This window comes from Chenopodium album, chromosome 4 (genome assembly GCF_948465745.1).
Source record: "Chenopodium album chromosome 4, dcCheAlbu1.1, whole genome shotgun sequence".
NCBI lineage: Eukaryota > Viridiplantae > Streptophyta > Magnoliopsida > Caryophyllales > Amaranthaceae > Chenopodium > Chenopodium album.
The window spans coordinates 71,009,438-71,029,153 of record NC_137837.1 but is presented as its reverse complement, the minus strand read 5'-3'; the positions used below and the strand labels follow the sequence as shown (position 1 = coordinate 71,029,153).

The 19,716-nt window shown below is 33.2% G+C and overlaps 2 protein-coding genes and 1 pseudogene across 2 annotated transcripts; all 3 read left to right on the top strand.

The window, feature by feature from the left end:
- Positions 1 to 829: 829 nt before the first annotated feature.
- LOC145627200 (peroxidase 57-like) lies at positions 830 to 3,233 on the top strand. Its single transcript, XM_081679594.1, has 4 exons — positions 830 to 1,121; positions 1,706 to 1,885; positions 2,294 to 2,465; positions 2,594 to 3,233. Exons 1-4 carry the CDS (start codon positions 897 to 899, stop codon positions 3,016 to 3,018), a joined length of 1,002 nt encoding a protein of 333 aa, XP_081535720.1. The 5' UTR covers positions 830 to 896; the 3' UTR covers positions 3,019 to 3,233.
- Positions 3,234 to 8,217: 4,984 nt separating this feature from the next.
- LOC145628088 (peroxidase 57-like) lies at positions 8,218 to 10,277 on the top strand. The gene is made up of 5 exons (XM_081680413.1): positions 8,218 to 8,386; positions 8,531 to 8,898; positions 9,078 to 9,257; positions 9,375 to 9,534; positions 9,757 to 10,277. The coding sequence occupies exons 1-5, from the start codon at positions 8,218 to 8,220 to the stop codon at positions 10,164 to 10,166; spliced, it is 1,287 nt and encodes a 428-aa protein (XP_081536539.1). The 3' UTR covers positions 10,167 to 10,277.
- A 6,515-nt stretch (positions 10,278 to 16,792) lies between these two features.
- On the top strand, positions 16,793 to 18,577 carry LOC145628087 (peroxidase 57-like; annotated as a pseudogene).
- Positions 18,578 to 19,716: the final 1,139 nt, after the last annotated feature.

The following is a 19,716-nucleotide window of genomic DNA, read 5'->3' as shown; positions in this document are numbered from 1 at the left end:
TAACTTTAGTGTTATGAAATTATTACGGAGAACCTTTATTTATTTATAGTTGTGTTAAAAGATATGTAGTATAAATAGTTTATTTTAAGTAATTACTATATTAACAAAACAAATTAAGGACACACTAGGAGATGATACGTGTATTGTTGTGGCGTCTTTAGTACTTCGTATATAGTTATTAATGATTGATCAATACTTTAATGAGCAAACAAAAGGGGATGCAGAGTATAAATCTGTCAACATTGACATGCAAGTTTGCAATGCATAACCTGAATCATTAAAACTTTTAACTATCTTAAACCACAAACTTTACTTCATAGTTTGTATTAAATTATGTTGAGACAAACCCGAAAATAATTTACAGAGTACATGATTTTATATGTTTGTATCGGGTTTTGAGAACATGTCCAAAGTCAAAGTGAAACAACTAGAAACAAACCGAGGGTTAGAGGGAGTACAAACAAGAATCAAAGAGGTGGATGAAGAGTTTACTAAATGGTGTAGGGCCACTAAGATCCTCAATTAGACCCTTAAAAATTGGTGATTCCATACTGTTTCAAAATAATATTCTCAATTAGTCTTCATTTTTCAAGGCCTCTATATAAAAATGGCAATTTGGCAATATAAAATGATTGAACTATTCTTAAAAATACAATCAATGTATCAAATTCATGCTTTACAAAGAAAGACATGGGAAATAGTCATTTAATTAGTAGGTTGCACGTAGCATGCATTATATGCATGGACTTAATCTACCTTATAACATTACATTAAAACCATAACTTTGATAAATGTCCTCTATAAATGATTTTCATTTCCAATTTCTTTTCCCATTCATTTATATACTCATAACTAGACCGTTTCAGGAAGGAGGTGAAGGTGATAGATAAGTAGTCATGAGGAGGAACAATTCGTCGATGGCCTTGTTAGCCCTCGGGCTCATTGTCATGACCCTGGCCGGCCAGTGTTACGGTCAGTTGGTCGTTGGTTTTTACAATGGCCAGTGTGGTGATATTAAGGTTGAGGAGTTTATCCGTGGGAAAGTGCAATTGGCTTTCCTGAGTGATAAAACCCTAGCAGCTGCCATGCTTCGTATGCTCTTCCATGATTGCTTTGTTAGGGTATACTCCAATGCCCCTTCTTGATTCATTTAGTATTCATCTAGATTTATGATTAAAATGTACTTGTTTGTTTGAATTATTTTTGAAGTTATGAGTAACCGATTGTTTAGAAAGGTGTAAATAACAAAATAAAAATGACTTAGTAGGCATCTTCAGTTTACCTTCGGAAAGAAAAGGTTAAATAAGTTTTAAAAAGTTCATGCATGTATGTTCATCTTAAATTCCTATCAATTTTTTTTTTTTTTTTTTTTTTTTTTTTTTTTTTTTTTTTTTTTTTTTTTTTTGTTGTTGTTGAGAATTGGGGCACAACGTTGATTACATAAATTAAAGTTAAGACATGAATACCAATTATATATAATTATCAAACATAGTTAAGTTTTAGGTATTAAAGTTAGATTTGTATAAAATTTGCATAACTAAGAAAAAATTTATATCTTTTATTGTATTCTAACTTTGTAGTTAAACAGGGTTTAATTTCTCCTATCATCTAATGCTTGAATGCTTGATGGTCTATTAGTTGGTTACTTCTATATTTTGTAACTTAACAACTAATATATTTTCGATGTTAATCATGTTTTGAATAGGGATGTGATGCATCACTTCTACTCGACGGAGAAAACACTGAGAAGACTGCAGGGCCAAATAGATCAGTTAGAGGTTATGAACTCATTGATGATATTAAGAGAGACGTAGAGAATGTTTGCCCTAACAAGGTTTCTTGTGCTGATATTATTGTTATAGTGACAAGAGCAACCGTTGAATTGGTACGTAAATTTAATGTTTTTGCTTAATTAATAAATTAATTTGTTTCTAATTTGATGCCATTGAGCTATTACGAATTTATGATAGAATGTACAAAGCTAGGTATCACTAGTTCACTACCATATCGATATGAAAAAAGATCATATATAACTTATTTTGATAAATCGTAAAAAAGGTAGTTGTAGTTATTAACAATATACGAAAAATACTTACATTAACAAATTAGGTGCTAAAGTTAAAGATAGAATACAAGTAGTTTCAAAGAAAAAAACATTAAATTTATTTGACGAATACAAGTGTCAAATAGGCCTTTTTTTTTTTTTTTTTTTTTTTTTTTTTGTCATTACTTTATGAGAAACTGTCTCACATTAAGTACTATTATTATTTATACACGTATAAAAATTATATAGGCAAGTTCCGGCGCAATTGCATACAATAAAGTTGAAACAGGGAGACGTGACGGTGAAACCTCTCTAGCTAGCGATGCCATGAGCTTACCTCCTCCAAATGTGCCCGTTTCTCAAGCCATAACAACATTTGGTGCCAAGGGATTCACTCCTGAAGACTTTGTCCTCCTTTTGGGTAAATCATATAAACGAATAGCCCTAAATATATACCGCGTATTAAATTTTATTATTTGAACTATGTTTTTGTTAACGTGCACACACTATTGTTTCTACTAATTACCATTTATCAATGTACATATATAGGTGCACATACGGTTGGAAAAGCACAATGCGTTAATTTTCAAGACCGTATGTACAACTTCAACGGCAAAGCAGGACGATCAGACCCTAGAATCGATAGCACTTTTCTAAACGTTTTAAAAAATACTTGTCCCGAAAATGGGATGAAGACCAACCTTGTCGATCTAGATCAAATTTCTCCTAATGAAGTAGACAAAAAGTTCTACGATTCGATCATAAAAAATCTTGGAGTCCTCCAAATTGATCAAGACATTGCTTATGATAGAGCAACTCGCAGAATTGTGGAAGATTTAGCAGCTAACAAAATTGATTTTAATGTTAAATTTGCATTGGCATTGGATAAATTGGCTAGGCTTAATGTTCTTACCGGATTACATGGACAAATTAGGACAACTTGTCGCATGGTTAACAAGGGTATAATTGGTTAAGTCATCTAAAATTTTGGATAGACTTTATTACAAAGTAATTAAAATCCAAATTAAATAATTTGGATTTTGTGATGATCATTCATTATTTTTATTATGGTGTTAATCTACATTTATTTTGAAGGGAATTATGATTTCTCGTACCTAAGAGGCAAGGTACATTTTGTACTTTATGGGTTACAAGTATAACAAATTGAATTGAATTGCAACGAAGTTTATTACTCTTGAAAAATTTTAAGCTACTCTTTGTCATGAGATTGATGCATAATATATATGTTGGGGCATGCGTGATGCACTATTAATGAAGAGACGAGGGAGGGAGTCATGACTTCTGAGCTTGCGTTGAGGATGAAGGGTGTATCCCACTGTATACATAATGAATCTGTCTCACCTAATACTTTTACTAGATTCCTATCATCCATTTAACAACCGACTATACCATACACATGATACAACTTCACTATCATGTTCTTCTCATATGCTCGATCACTTAAACTCTCCAAGATGAACAAATTAATTAGTAAAAAAAAAAAATTAACTTTCGTTATGTACTAGTTCTACTTTCACATTAAAAAGTTTTAATACATATAAAAGCGAGATTAAATTCTTCAAATGGGAACAAACAAAAGTGTGATATCTTTTGTCAACCTTCCAAGCTATCATAATTTGCTAAGTCCATCATATGCCTTTAGATTTTTTTTTTTTTTTGACAACAGCAAAACACAAGAAACTAAGAAACAAAAGAAGATAAATTAATTCTACAGTCATTAGCTATAACGTGAGCCTGAGCCACTTGGTCCCTACTAACCTTCCATATAACACAAGTCCTAATATTCGCAGCCATCATCTGGATGTCCCGGATAGTCCACAAAATACTGATATCCGCTGCTAGCTGATTACCTAGAGTTTTAACCAGAATAGAAGAATCAGAGAACAGGAAAACCCTAGGGAACCCCTTCGAAACAACCCATCGTAAGGCCATTAAGCAGGCAAGAGCCTCCGCATGCAAAGCCGAAACTGCCTTGCAGAAGTGCCCTCCACCATCCTCAAAGATGTTACCATCTGAAGAAAAAGCCCATCCTAACCCTGCATTGCCATTGTTCTTCGTCCATGAACCATCAACAAGAACTGTCACCCCCTGCGTTGTAATTGGCGAGTGGAGGATAGTATAGTCCTCTATACCCACAGAAGTATAAAGAAACCCCGGTGGACGAGTATCCGCAGGAGTCATCACATCATCTATTCTTTGAGGGCACTTACCCTTTTTCTCCCGGAATGTCTCCAGCTCCTGCACTGCTCTGTTCATATGATGGAGCCACACCTCCCCGTCACCATCTTCCCCTCTAAAGACCCGACCATTTCTAGTTATCCATAAGCACCATAGAGTCACTATCATTTTAATGATCCTATCGCTATGAATGCCATCCTCGCTATAGAAGAGCGGGATATATGTCTGAATCCATTGTCGCACAGGAGTAGATTTAGCAAGATTCAAGTTGAGATTAATGGAACAACTATCCCACGCATACCGTGCCACTGCACACTCTCTAAAAAGATGTTGGAAATCCTCTTCCACCTCTCCGCACAAGTCACACCTTAACTGCACTGGAATACCCCTATGATGGAGATTAGCCTTGACTGCCAAACCATTCAGAAATAACTTCCAGAGAAAAAGGCCCCACTTGGGAGGAATATTAAGACGCCACAAAATCTTCCACACCTCCTTATATCTGCTATGATAAGATTCCACATCTCTTAAGCCCTGAAGGAAAGCATATCCTGTCTTAGTCGTATATCTCCCTGATTTATGGTGCGGCCAGTAAAGTAGATCTTCATCCTGGTTACTAGACAGTTCCATGCCCAAGATTTCCTTCGCACTTTCCCATTCAAACCTTTTCCTCACCAGGGGAATATTCCACCTCCCGGGACCATTGAGCAAAAACTCACTAACGACTCCTGCCCCCACCCCTCTTAACGGTTGGCTGGAGGCCATAATGGGCACCTTACCATTCACCCATTTCATATTCGCCGACTTGATCCTATCACCCAAACCCACTTTCCAAGCAAAACCTTCAATTAGAGTGTTGGAAATAGAGAAAATACCCCTTCTTCCCCACGATGGAGAGAGGCCTAACTTTGATCCTTTACGACCAGTAGTAAGCGGACTCTCCTCCCTTTGGTATAGCACCCTAGAGGCCAGAAGCTGGGGATTGCAGTGCATTCTCTGAACTTGTCTGAAAAGCATAGCCTCATTTAGCGTGCCCATTGCTCTAATCCCCAGGCCCCCCATCCCCTTTGGGAGATGCAGAATATCCTTCTTAACCCAATGCATCCCTTTCTCCTTGTTCGAAGCCCAGAAGAATCTAGCAATGATGGAGTCGATCGCATTTGTCGTGGAGGTCGGTAATTTGAAACATTTCATCACATGGGAGGATATACTTATGATGAGGACAGAGTTGATCAGGACAAGCTTAGCCGACTGTGAAAGCCTAAGCGAGCTCCACTGTAAAATTCTGTTGGCCACTTTATCCACCAAGAAACGAAAGTTATCCGCCCTTCTACTAGTGAAATCGATAGGGGATCCCAAATGAGAACCCAAATTATCCTTCTGGTCCATTTTCAGAATATCTTTGAAAATTTTCCTGTCCGAAGTTGACGTAGAAGGACTGAAGCGAATGAAAGATTTCTGAAAATTAAGCTGTTGGCCTGAGACCTTTTCAAACCTCCTTAGAAGATCAGCTAAATACCCACACGAAGAGGTCGTGGCTTTAAAGAAAATCATCGCATCATCTGCAAAGAACAAATGAGAGATGGAAGGAGAACGCCTCGTAACTTTTATCCCCTTAATCAGGTCAATATCTTCCGCTAGGAGGAGCATCCTAGACAGAATATCCATGCAGAAAAGAAAAAGATACGGGGAAAGAGGATCCCCCTGACGAAGACCACATTCGGGCTTAAAAGATTCCGTAACCCTTCCGTTCACTAGAGACTTGTAAGAGACAGTAGTAATGCATTGTTCAACCCATCGAACCCACTTCTCAGGGAAACCATAAGCCTTGAGAATTTTGAGGATAAAAGTCCAGTTAACTCGGTCATAGGCCTTAGACATATCAATCTTCAAGGCGGCCATAGGAGCCTTAATTCGCGTGCTAGAAATAACATGAGTCAACTCGGACTTTAGATGTTTCTAAGTATCAAGAATACACTAATTAGATGATCAAAATTATAACCTTCTATACAAGAGACATATTATGTGTAACAAACTTGATTCTAAAAAATGCGGAAAAACTTAAAGGGGTGACTTTTGTGTAATTTGAAGACAAACATATACTTGTTGTATAAACACACATAATACATTATATTGTCCCAATACAAGAGACCTAGTGACGTGCGTTGTATGATGGATTATCATTAATCAATAATGAAAGTAAGTTTAGCGGTGGGATTATTGTTTAAGTCAACTTAAGGAATTTCCATCAACATTCTGCAACGTATAATTTTTTAGCAAAGAACAAGCATTTTCTCCATCATTATAATTTATAAACATTTTATACTCTTAGATCACCTTAATCTTAGTGATTGACCACATGGATGTTCATATACAAAGTATAATGAATTTGACTTTTTTTTTTCCTTATTATTTTATAAAAATAATCGATCAATTTGACTTTGGACATAATCTCACCGTCATTTAATTAATTAAATAAATTAAGTTAAAATTTATAAACATTAAAAATATATAGATTATGTTCTTAAGCTGTCTGATATCTAATTAATAATAAGTTTTTGTAAAATGAAATACGCTTCATTTGAATCCACTGGCAGATTGACTAAAAGCTTATTAGCTTAAGCTAATCATAATAAAATAAATTAAATAGGTGGTTCTAATTAATATTGGGGGTGACGTGCGATTATTTTAATTTTGAGCGCGTTTTATTTTGTGGATTGATTAGGAACAGCTAATTTGTCTAATTTATATGGTAGGGAGTAGTAATCTAGCAAGCTAGTAGTATCAATGACTAATAAATGGTGGAAAAGACAATCAACTTACCACAAAGTATCTCAAGAATAAATGTCTAATTTAGCCAATGTATCTAGGATTCTTGTTTCTAGGTGCACCCAATTGGTCATATTGGAAAATTTTGCTACATTGAAAATTAACCATTTACGCATGTTTGTTGCGTAAATTATTTACATGTCTACAACGGGATAAAAATTACTCTGCTACTCAAGGTATACATAACAACTTTACTAGGTAAAATCGTTACATCCTGATTGCGCTAGAATTCGTTTTCAAATTCAGTGATGACTCACGCCACACCATCTTCCTTTTAATTAAACAATTACATTATTTATTCTATCATTTGTAGCATTTGAAACATTTATTTTTACAACACCTCGTGCTAGGTAGCAACTTAAATGTTTGGAATATATATCGGGAGTGATTTTGAAAATCTTATTTTAATTAGGTATAAATATTGTTGATTTACTCTAATTTAAGCTTTGGATAGTGGACAGAAAAGCACCTTTCAAATATATATATATATATATATATATATATATATATATATATATATATATATATATATATATATATATATATCAAATAATACTATCCACTTTTTGTCTCCATCATGAACCAATTTGGGAATGAAATCTACTTATCCTTTTCTGACCAATTCGAAAATGTCTAACCTGCTAATTCAGATTGGATTGACTCATGATATAAGGGTTATGATCTAGTAGTTTTTTCATCGAACCGATTAAAAATATAAAATAAAATAAAAATTGCTGATCTATATAATTTAAGGAATCCTATATCCCTAAGGGGTTTTCAAAAAAAAATAAAAAAATCCCATATACTCTGTATATAATTAATACGTAGTACGAAGTAATAAATAACCGATAAATACATTAAACTTAGTATAGTAATAAATAACCGATAAATACATTAAACTTAGTATATACTATATCATTGCGGCTTTCCTGTTTCATATGAGATCCATATGGTTTTAAAGAATATAAATCTCATGTCAGATCGTGTTCGAATAAGAAAATGTAGTCTAATGATCACTCATTAGTTATCACACTACATAATACCAACATTTGAAACTTCCACGTTACCACATTATTTTGTAACAAGAATAAACAAATTATGCTCATGTTTCCTACCCTTTCATATATATAAGTGTTGCTTTCTCAATGGACCAAACCACCAAAATATTTCTCAAATCACAAAACCAAATGAGTCTTCCAACTTTTGCTACATTACTTAAGGCACTTAGCATATGGCTCATCTTGTCATTGAGCCATGTTGGTGAGTGTCACGGCTCGGGTTTGCCCGAAAAGCGAACTAGAATAGGTCATCGAGGTAAGTTCGATGGTCAAATGAATGCATTCAAGGGTCGTAAACTCTCACGTGTTTTACTTGAATCACGAGAATCCGAAAGTCCGTTTAGTCCTTTCACTCCGTTTACTCCTTTTAGTCCTATGAATAGCCCTAATTTTCCTACAGATTCTTCTAGTCCTCCTAGTCCTACTTCTTTCTCCTCTTCGATAAGTCCTTCGAGTTCTCCTACAACTCCGGCCCCTTCAACGCCTTCAAATCCTCCTACAACCTCGCCTTCGCCTTCTAGTCCTGTGGTTAGTCCTCCCACAAATGCTCCCACTTCTTCACCAGTAAGTCCGTCAAGTACTCCTCCAAATTCTTCCAACCCTACTAGACCTTCGGGTTTGCGAGTAGGCTTCTATAAAGGGTTATGTCCTACACCAAATGTCGACGTTGAGGCCACCATTACTACTAAAGTTCAAGAGCTTTTTGGCAAGGATGCAACTCTTCTTCCTGCTCTCCTTCGTATGCAATTTCATGATTGTTTTGTCCATGTAAGTTCTTTTATTTAATGTTGTTTTAAAAAATAATGTAATTTTATTTATTAGGTGGCATGAAAAATTATTAACAAACAATTTAACGTGAGTACTTGAGATTCCTTTTTGATTCCTAGATATGATTAGTTAATTAATTTAATGAGCTAATATTTTTTTTGTCTACGTATTTATAACAGGGATGTGATGCTTCAATTTTACTTGATGGACCAGCGTCTGAGAAAACTGCGGGTCCTAATTTGAGTGTTAGAGGGTACGAGTTTATTGATACTTTGAAGAGTGTAGCTGAAGCAGAATGTCCTGATGTTGTCTCATGTGCCGACATTATAGCAATTGCAACCAAAGAACTTATTCAATTGGTAAATTACTATCCTCATTGTTCACCCTCATAATTTGATATAACTTAAGTTTATTATTACTTCGTATTTCTTTTGAATAACACTTTTAATTAATCTCAGTATGATTTATCTAAATAGGGTGGTGGACCGGGATATTCTGTACAAACAGGGCGAAAAGATGGACTCGTATCTAATGCCCAAGACGTAAAACTTCCAAGCCCATTCGCAACTGTTACCGAAAGTATCTTAGCCTTTGGTGAAAAAAACTTTAACCCCGAAGAAATGTTGCTTCTTATAGGTAAATTTACATTTCTACCTTAGCTCTATTAATTTCATAATATTTATTAAATTTATAACCTTTCGATATCCAAAAGAATGTATATACTGCCTCCGTTACTTTTTAATTGTAATAAAGGGGTATTATTTGTGAGATATAAAATATTCCTTTGTTACAATTATAGTATATAGTGACATTGTTCAAGAAATTTCTTATATATGAACGTGTTATTTATTGAAACAGCTGGCGGTCACACGATTGGAAAATCACATTGTTTGTTCTTTCAAGATCGACTTTACGAAGGTACAAGCCAGTTTGATCCAAATATGGACTCGAACCTACGTGAACAACTAAGTGGTACTTGCCCCCAAGGTACAAACTCAGATAATTTCACGTTTCTTGATCAAAATCCACTAAGCTCGAGCAAATTTGACAACTCTTTCTTAGATCAACTCATGAATGGACGAGGAATCTTACCAATAGACCAAGCTTTGTCACGTGATTCTCAAACGAGTAGCTTTGTTCTACAGTATGCTCAAAATCCTGGCTTATTCAATGCTAAGTTTGCAAGTGTTATGATTAAATTACAAGCCCTTGATGTCCTCCTTGGCGATCAAGGACAAATTAGGAAAGTTTGTAGTAAAGTTAACTAAACTTGCATATTTGTAGAACATGAGAAATAATAGTCGTAGACATTATTCTTTTCTCAATTCTCTTAGCACTAAGAGTATATCCCAAAATTGTTTGATTTATTTGTGAGTATATTATTTGTAAATGGGCTTCTTGATCTTTTGAGTTTCGAAACATGTATGTATAATGTATTAAGCTTTAAAATTTCATTCATTTTAATAGCCAAATAGCTTCTTATTTTGTTTTTGAATATTTTTGAACATGTATGCCGGTGAGCCATATGCATGCCAAAGAAATGTGTAGATCCTTCACTTCATAATGCTCCATGATTTTATTAGACATAAAGAAAACAAATCGACCTCTCATTCTCTCAATTAAGTGCACTATTTAGATAAAACTGTAAGCAAAAAAAAAAAAATAAAAAAAAAAAAAAAAAAAATAAAAAAAAAAAATAAATAATTGAGCAATTAAATATGGGCTGTAACCCAACATGAACCAAATTCTAAATATATGTACTCGTTTAGAGGTGTCAGAATCGATCATTCAATCTGAATTTAGATTTTGACTTATATGAAAACAATTATTTATCATAACTCAAATTTATAATAGATTCGAGCCAATCTCACCAAACCCTTTTCACCAAAAAAAAAAAAAAAAAAAACTCACCAAACCAGACTCAAACACCCGAATTAATGCCTCTCTACCTTGTTGCATAAACCTCCTAAGGTATTAACCATATACTCTCTCTATTTTTAAATGATTGCTCTATTTCCTTATTTGGAAAGCTTTTATAATATTTAATTCATTTCTCTCACCTAATAGACCCAACATAAATTATATTTTATTAATTTCATATTCTCTCTCCTCCAATTTCTCCACTACTTTTGCTTTTTACAATTTTTTATCCTTCCACCTACCCCACTATCCCCATATTTCATTACTTTCTCTGATTTCTCTTAAAACTTCGTGCATGAAGAAATAGAAGAAATGGAGGAGCAAGTATTTAAAAACAGAGGGAGTATGTCACTTAAATCCAATTGTAAGTTTGTAACGTGGGAATTGAATAAAAATGTGACATACATGGTAGAGCTCATATTTTGATGAAAATAGTATAGTGCACCCGGGTGCACCATGCGCATGGTGCACCCGGAAAGAACATTAGACATATTTTGAAGAACATGGCAAAAAAAAAAGAATATAATAGTGTTTGAAAAAAAACATACTTGTGTTTGACAAAAGAACATGTTTGTGTTTGACAAGAACATGACAATATAAAGAACATAAAGTCTTTATAAAAAGAACATGTTATTTTTCATGGTTACTTGGGTGGTTGAACGTGTTTGAAAAAGAACATAATATTTGACAAAAAGAACATGTTTGTGTTTGACAAAGATAGAGGTGATCATTGGGCGGGCCGGGCCAAGGTTAAAAAATCGGCTCACTTCTCTGGTTGGGCTAAGTTTTGGGCCGAAGTTTTTGTGTCCAAACTCGCCCACAATGGTCCGGCGGTGTGGGCTTTTCGGGTCGAGTAAAAAAATCAACTAAAATGCATAAAAACGCATTTCCAAACCCGCCCAAAAAATTAAATTTACGGGCTGTGTCCGACCGGATTTGGGGGCGAAAAAATTCTGCCCAAAACCCACCCAAAATAGGACCGGTCTAACTTTGATCACCTCTAGCCAAAGAACATAAAGTCTTTACAAAAAGAACATGATAATACATTAAAGAACATGTTCTTTTCCCTGATTACTCGGGTGATTGATTTTTATTATTATTATTTTTTTTAATGTACATAAATTAAAGAACATATTGTATAATGTAAAGCACATATTGTTTAAACTCAAAAAACATAATGATCAAACTTAAAGAACATATTATGCTCACGTTCTTTATAAATATCTATAATGTTCTTTTTTTCGCCCATGTTCTTTTAAATATACCTAATGTTCTTTCCGGGTGCATGGTGCACCCGGACTACCCTTTTTAAGAGCCCATGAAGGAAGAAGAAAAATAAGAAAAAATGTCATTTATTTTCTTCTTGATTTCAATTCTGGATTTTTATAAGGACTTCCACTGGTGTTCTTACTAGTTGTGACTTGTAAACCTTATAAAGTTTTAAACGCTTCAATAATTAGAACTTATCCTTGAGATGGTATTTTTTTCCTATTATGATTAATTTCGTTGTTTATTCGTCTAGGAATGATTGAATATCTAGGATTTCATAATCACCAAAGGATCAGGAGGACCTCATGAGTATTTTCACCCAAACAACTATGCATCAGTGGATTTCAAGCCAATGTTAACTCACATATTGTATTGATTAAGATGAAGTTTTTTTTAAGGTGATTGTTGATTGAATTTGCGATGTATTTCATTTGTTCTATTAATATTGCAACAATGGACTTTTGAAACTATTCATCACTCTTGTTTGACCATATAACATGATTTATATGTTAAGCAAAATATAGTCACCTGGAATCTTGTTGGATTCGTCTCACAAAATACTTTCACAATATGAGCTTTTTATAATTTTTACTCTTACAAAATTATATATAATTAGCATATGAAATTTGTTTTGGGATGCATAATCTCATCCTTGTTATATTAATATAGAACGGAGGAAGTAATGAGTTGTAAGGTGTTTCGTACTTGTATTGTTTTTTAGATTACTTAGAAATTGTATGTAAGTGTAGTTTGGCTAGCTATCTTGTATGTGATGAAGTCAGTTTTCTTTTTGTAAAAAAGAAGTACATATGTGGCGGTTATCTTAGGTCCTTTTGCTTAGTTTCTAACCGTAGCATAAACAGTGGTATATACTCTGTATTTTGTAGGTGCTTTTTATTGTTATGATTTGCAAAAGTTGTTATATATACCTTAGTGCACAGTGTATCCAATGTATTTTTGTAGTTTATTTTGATGATTAAAAAGATAGTTATTGCTCATTTAACCATTAAATGAGCAAGAAATAACCATGATGTATTTTGTACTTGAGTGTACATAAAAAATTTCATATGATGTTGATCGAATAATGGTTTTAAAACCACTTATATAATTTGCTTTTATTTTTATTTTTTTTTTTTGAGAAAAATTATTTGCTTTTATCTAAAATGCAATATAATGTGCCCCCCCCCCCCTCTTTATTATTTTTTTTTTTTGGTATTTTTAAGTAAATTAATTAATCAAAACTTTTTTTGAAGACATAAAAGTATATATGTTACAAAAACAAATTAATAAGCTAAAATTGGTTTTAATAACCTCAAATTTAGGTGATTTTTTTAATGATTCTAATTTGGTATTGTTCTTGAATAATGCCAACTTTAGGGTAATAATTCCAACATTAGCCTAATACTAATGTGCATTTACATTCCACTTCTCCAACAATTGCTACCTGGATTTCCTATAGTCAAACAATAACAGCAATTGTATAATAATTTTTAGCGTTTTATTTTAATATTCCCTAATTTTCTTATCATTAATTAAATAAAAAAATTGCAATAATGTTAAACCTTTCTAAAAGAAGCAACAGCTCAAATAACAAATACTGCACGTGTTGATCTCATGCCTTTCCCTAAAAACAAATTAACAATAATGATTAACCACATGGATGTTTAAATAATGAAGTGTTATGGATTTGACTTTTTATTTTTGTTTATTAAAATAATGAATTCGACTTCATTAGCATAACATAATAAATAAAAAATATGTTCTGTAACAACGTTATTATTGGTTGTGATTTTGTGAATAATATGATCTTAAGAAAATAAAATTAGTTTCAAATTAAAAAAAAAAAAAAAAGTTATGAATAAATTAAATTGCTTTTTATTTGAACACAACTTGGAGATTGACTAGAAGCTTAAGCTAATCATAATTAGGTAGTTCTAAAACAAGGGGTGTCAATGCATGATTATTCAAATTTTGAGCATGTAACTAATATTTAATAAAAATAATTTCAATTTAGTGAAAAATACAAGTTCATCAGTTACATATACTATGTTTTGTTGAACTTGAGAAAGTAATGGTGGCTTTCACCTGAATATAACCCAACCTAGAGATGACCTGATTTAACCTGCTGAAATTCAAATTCAATCCAAGATATTAATGACATGATCTGAATTCAAATCAACCTGTTCCATTATTATTATTATTATTATTATTTTGTTTTTTTTCCAGTTATTATGGCATACACTTTTATGTTATGGAAATCATCTGCTTATTTGTGTCAAAACTAATATTTATTAGCTATACTACTCTTCACTCAAATAAATAATTAGAAAATAATTCTAGCAATCTATTCTTGAAAGAGAAAATATTGTATGAGTCTTGATTTATTGTGAAACAAATTATATAAGTCACTGGACATTTCAATATAAGTTTTGAACATCTCATCTTTAGAAAATTAATTAGATTTAAGTAATTAGACCTTTAGTACTTCGTATAAGTTTTTAATTTTAAAATTTCACTCAGTATAAGCTATGGACATGTTAGTTTTAGGAATTTTATGCGTTGGGTGGATGGACTCATGGTTAATGGATTAATCTTATATTTTTTGTGAAAAATATTACATAAATTTATTAAATTGATGCAAAGTGTTTTTGAATTAGGGACATGATAATAACTCAAGTTGTACTTGAACTAACCTGACAACGGTCCGACTCATAATTGAATTGAACACAGTAATGACCTAAACCAAACTCATCCTTTACGATAATGACTCAACCCAAAATTGACCTGGACCAAATTTGACTCAAACATGTAACATGCAAAGAACATGTTTCAAACCTGAACTAAATTGACTTGTGTTGCCCCTTGATGTTTTGATGATAACACAAGTCAAATAAATAGATCGACTAATGCCTTATGAGTTTTGTAGTTTGTTATGACAAGTTGCAGGGATAACTTGAGGCAAAGGAACAAGAGCTAAAAGAATAAAGAGATTAGTTCCAGTGTTCCTATAAAGGAACTGAAGATCAGAGCTGAGGCTAAGGAAAGAAGACTCGGAGAAGAGACTTCCTAGAGAAAATAAAGTATGGGATATTTTATATATTTTAGGTTTTATGTAAGTGAGTTTAATTAGGAAGTGATGCTTAGTGAATGCGTCTTTGAATTTGTCAAAAAGATAGAATTTGTTAGATTGCTAGAAAATAGGAAAAACGGTTTTGGAAAATATCTTTTCTATTTTGTTCTTCAGATAATATCTTTTGATTTCAGAAAAATATCCTTGAAAAACTAACTCCCTAAACTTGCGCTACTAACTGTTGATTCAGTCTTCACCACTTGCGTACAAACTGCTTCTAAGAGGATCAACGTGCCCTGGTTTTTAGGACATGATTGAAAATCTGGAAGTGGTGCAAAGTAGTGGCGTTGATATGCAGCAGTGGTGGCTCAAGTGATAGGAGTTATGGCGTTTTTCCCAAGCAATGTTTTTCTATAAATATTGAAGTTATTCTTGGATAACTTGACCTGGCTCAATCATATCTATCTATCTTTCTTGTTTTCTAAAAGAGTCAAGTGTCGCATTCCACTTAAGTGTTTTTCTTAATTACTTTCACTAGAGTTTTATTTACTTGAGTTGTAATTTGGGAATTGGGAGTTTGAGTGAACTCTAAGAGAAATCAGTTGAGAAAGAGAGAGAAGAGAATAGAGAAGAGAAGAGTGGCAAGTAGAGGGACTTGCTGTTGGGAACTTCAAGTTCATAGAGGAACTTGAAGATTGATTCTTTAGTTTGTAATAGGTTGTTTGCCCTGTTATAGTGAAGAATCTTTTCTAAAATCCCAAGTGGTCGTGGTTTTTCCTCTTGTTATGGTCAAGAGGTTTTCCACGTAAAATCTCTCTGTGTTATCTTAAAGTTCCTTTAGCTTTATTTTATCAATTCCGCAAAAAGTTAGCTAAATTCCTCCAAACTACAATTCACCCCCCTCTTGTAGTATTCTTATAAAGCAACAGCTTGAACTCGAACTCGAATTGAATTGACTAGAAATTGACTCTACTCTAACACTGCCCACATTGGAAGATGTATTTGGCTCTCAAGGGGAGCACTTGCATCCCCATTTTGCAAAAAATTAATGAAATTCATGGGTCATGTATAATTTTTAAAATTTATTCTAATAGTTTTTGCTCTCCCATTTTTATAACTTGATCTTCTTAAAGACAACACCAAGCAATAAAAATACATTCTAAATAGGTTTTTTTAGATTTTAACACCTGCTAAAAACACGAAAATGATTTTTAACACCTAAAAAAAAAAATATGGGTATTAACACCATACAAATTTCCAAAAAATTGGTATTACCACCATTTAACGACTTCCGTTAAATGTGGTCCACAGTGATACGTGTCACTATTTTATTTGTTTAAAAAAAATAAAAAATAAATAAAAATTAAAAAATTAAAAACCTAAAACTACCCCAGCCACCCCAGCCCCACCCACCGCGCCACCACCGCCGTTCCCAAACCCACCCCCTTCCGGCGTCCGACGTCCTAGAGAATCGCCCGACGCCGGCGACTCCACCCCTACCACCCTTTCCTCCACCTATGCACCCCACCCCTTCCCTTTCCCCATTTTCGTTTCCCGACCCATAACCCCGAAACCACCCTCCACCTACACAATGAGTATTACATTTTTTGCAACATTAGTTAAGCCAATTACCGTATGGCTCATCTTGATATTGAGCCATGTTGGTGAGTGTCATTGGCATAACAACGATGGTCATACAAGTTCAAATGATTTACTTCCTTCGCCAGAAGATGACAATTCATTTGCCCCGTTTACTCCCTTTACCCCGTTTACTCCATTCACCCCGTTTACTCCCTTTCATAGTCCCACGAGACCTTTTTCCTACAAATCCATTTAGTCCTCCTAACCCTAATTCTCCTTTCGATCCTTCAACCGACTTTTTTTCTCCTTCAATAAGTAATATATAGCCCTCCTATAAATGCTCCTAATTCACAATTAAGTCCTTCAAGACCTCCTAATTTTCCAAATAATCCTCTAAAACCTTCTGGTTTGCAAGTAGGCTTCTATAAAGATTTATGTCCTAACAAAAATGTCGACGTTGAGGCCACCATAACAACAAAAGTCCAAGAACTTTTTAGCAAGCACGCAACTCTTCTTCCTGCAATCCTTCGGATGCAATTTCATGATTGCTTTGTCCATGTAAGTAATTTTTTTCTAATCCATTTCAAAATGATCTAAAATATATTACGTAGTAGTGTTGTACCTTCGTTAGCTGTTAGTTGCGACAAAGACGTATAAAATTGCTTTGTTGCAACTTAATATTAAATGAGGCAGTAGTAAGTGGAATGAAGAAAAGAATAACAAAAAATTTCACGTGCATGAATTCTTAAGATTTCTTGTTAATTTCAAGACATTGTTGATTAACTAGTTGATTCCTTTTTGCCTATATATCTATACAAGGGATGTGATGCTTCAATTTTGATTAATGGACCATCATCTGAAAAAACTACGGGTCCTAATTTAAGTGTTAGAGGGTACGAATTTATCGATACTCTAAAGAATGCAGCTGAAGCAGAATGTTCTGAAGTCGTCTCATGTGCTGACATTATTGCAATTGCAACTAAAGAACTTATTAAGCTAGTAAATTATTCTATTTATTTGCCTCATAACATGGTAAAATCAATGTTTATTGTTTCTAGAAAATAATATTTATTTGTTATCCTATTTATGGATCTACCTAAATAGGGTGGTGGACCAGTATATTCAGTACAAACGGGGAGAAGAGATGGACTTGTATCTAATGCTCAAGATGTGAGATTTCCAAGCCCATCAGGATCTCTTACTCAAAGTATCTTAGCCTTTAAAGAAAAAGGCTTTACTCCCGAAGAAATGGTGCTTCTTTTTGGTATAGCTTTATAATTTTGTCATTTAATTAAAAAAAAAATAAACAACCATTCTATGAACATACATTGACATTAATCAAGAAATTTTTTTTTTTTTTTTTTTTTTTTGAAGAACATTAATCAAGAGTACTTATTGATGAGTAATTCATTGAAATAGGTGGTGGACACACAGTTGGAAAATCACATTGTTCATTCTTCCAAGATCGACTTTACAAAGGAACTATCCAATTTGACCTAACTATGGACCGAAACCTTCTTCAACAACTACGTCTTACTTGCCCCCGAGGCACACCATCAAATAACTTCACATTTTTGGATCAAAATCCACAAAGCTCGAACAAATTTGACAACTCTTACTTTGATCAACTTCTCAAAAGATGAGGAATCTTACCAATAGACCTAGGCTTGACACGAAATCCTTTAACAAGTGGCTTTGTCCGGCAATTTGCTCGAAATGATGCTCTATTCAATACCAAATTTGTACGAGCTATGATTAAAATGCAAGCTCTTGACGTCCTCCTTGGCAATGAAGGACAGATTAGGAAGGTTTGTAGCAAAGTCAACTAAGACTTGCATTTTTGTTTTTTAGGTTGGAAAATAATAATTGCAGAGAAAATCTCAATTCTCTTAGGGGATTAGTGTGTATCCCAAAATTGTTTGATTTATGATTATCTTTATTGTAATTGGGCTCCTAGGCCTTTTTAGTTTCAACTCGTTTCTTAATTCACTTTTAATCTATTAAAAATTCAACAAATCTATGGTGATTCTACTCTATAAATTAACCTTTCCATAATTCAATTCTTTTATTTTTGTAGAAACTTCCTTCAAGTAGCACAACAATACAATTAAAAATAACTTCCAATATAATTCCACGCATCTAAACGTAATCTCACAACTAGGCGAGGCTATAATAAGCTTGTAGCATAAGGTTGTTATAAAAAGGTCAACATGGCATGGCTAGCACGGGAAAGATGCAAAAACAATAAAACATACAGAATATCCCTATAACTATGGAATTTCTATATATATATATATATATATATATATATATATATATATATATATATGGATTATATAACTTATACGATTTACCGCACCAAAAATAAAAGCCAACTAAGTAAAACAGGAAACAATATCATCTCCCCGAAAAAGGAACAAAAATTTGATTAAAATTCCCGCATCTAATAAAATTAATAGCCTAACTATTCATTCTAAATATATATAATATGGTAAGTCAGTGTCGATTTCACAGAGAAAACATTTTACCTAGGTTTATGCTTTCCTAACATATTAACTACAATTCATAGAATGCATATCAGAGACATTAATCGCAATTTCCTAACAATTTATTCAACCTATTTTCATAGAGAATTTCATGCCCTAACAATAATTTGTTCAACCTCTTCTCATAGAGATTTCATTGCCTTATTGAATTAATTGATCACTATCATCTTAATCCAACCTACGTCGTTCATCATCATTAGGTTCAAACAAACATTAAAATTAATTACATCTAACCTAGCTAGCATATATAAATATGAAATCCACTTATAAATATGTGCCAAATTTTTTCCCAATTTTTTAATTAAGCTAAATTGATGCAGAAACTAATACATATACGTAAAAGTTTCAATACCCTTTGATATATGTTAATAGTATCAATATAAGATTATAATTTAAAAATTGTGTCTTAAAATAAATAAAAATTAAAAATAA

What these genes read in the sequence shown, in the direction of transcription:
- LOC145628088 (XM_081680413.1), top strand. Translation starts at nt 8,218, where the DNA reads ATGGACCAAACCACCAAAATATTTCTCAAATCACAAAACCAAATGAGT. An exon ending in TTCATGATTGTTTTGTCCAT is followed by an intron (nt 8,899 to 9,077) that starts GTAAGTTCTTTT and finishes TATTTATAACAG; the next exon opens with GGATGTGATGCTTCAATTTT. An exon ending in AGAAATGTTGCTTCTTATAG is followed by an intron (nt 9,535 to 9,756) that starts GTAAATTTACAT and finishes TTATTGAAACAG; the next exon opens with CTGGCGGTCACACGATTGGA.
- LOC145627200 (XM_081679594.1), top strand. Translation starts at nt 897, where the DNA reads ATGAGGAGGAACAATTCGTCGATGGCCTTGTTAGCCCTCGGGCTCATT. An exon ending in TCCATGATTGCTTTGTTAGG is followed by an intron (nt 1,122 to 1,705) that starts GTATACTCCAAT and finishes TGTTTTGAATAG; the next exon opens with GGATGTGATGCATCACTTCT. An exon ending in AGACTTTGTCCTCCTTTTGG is followed by an intron (nt 2,466 to 2,593) that starts GTAAATCATATA and finishes GTACATATATAG; the next exon opens with GTGCACATACGGTTGGAAAA.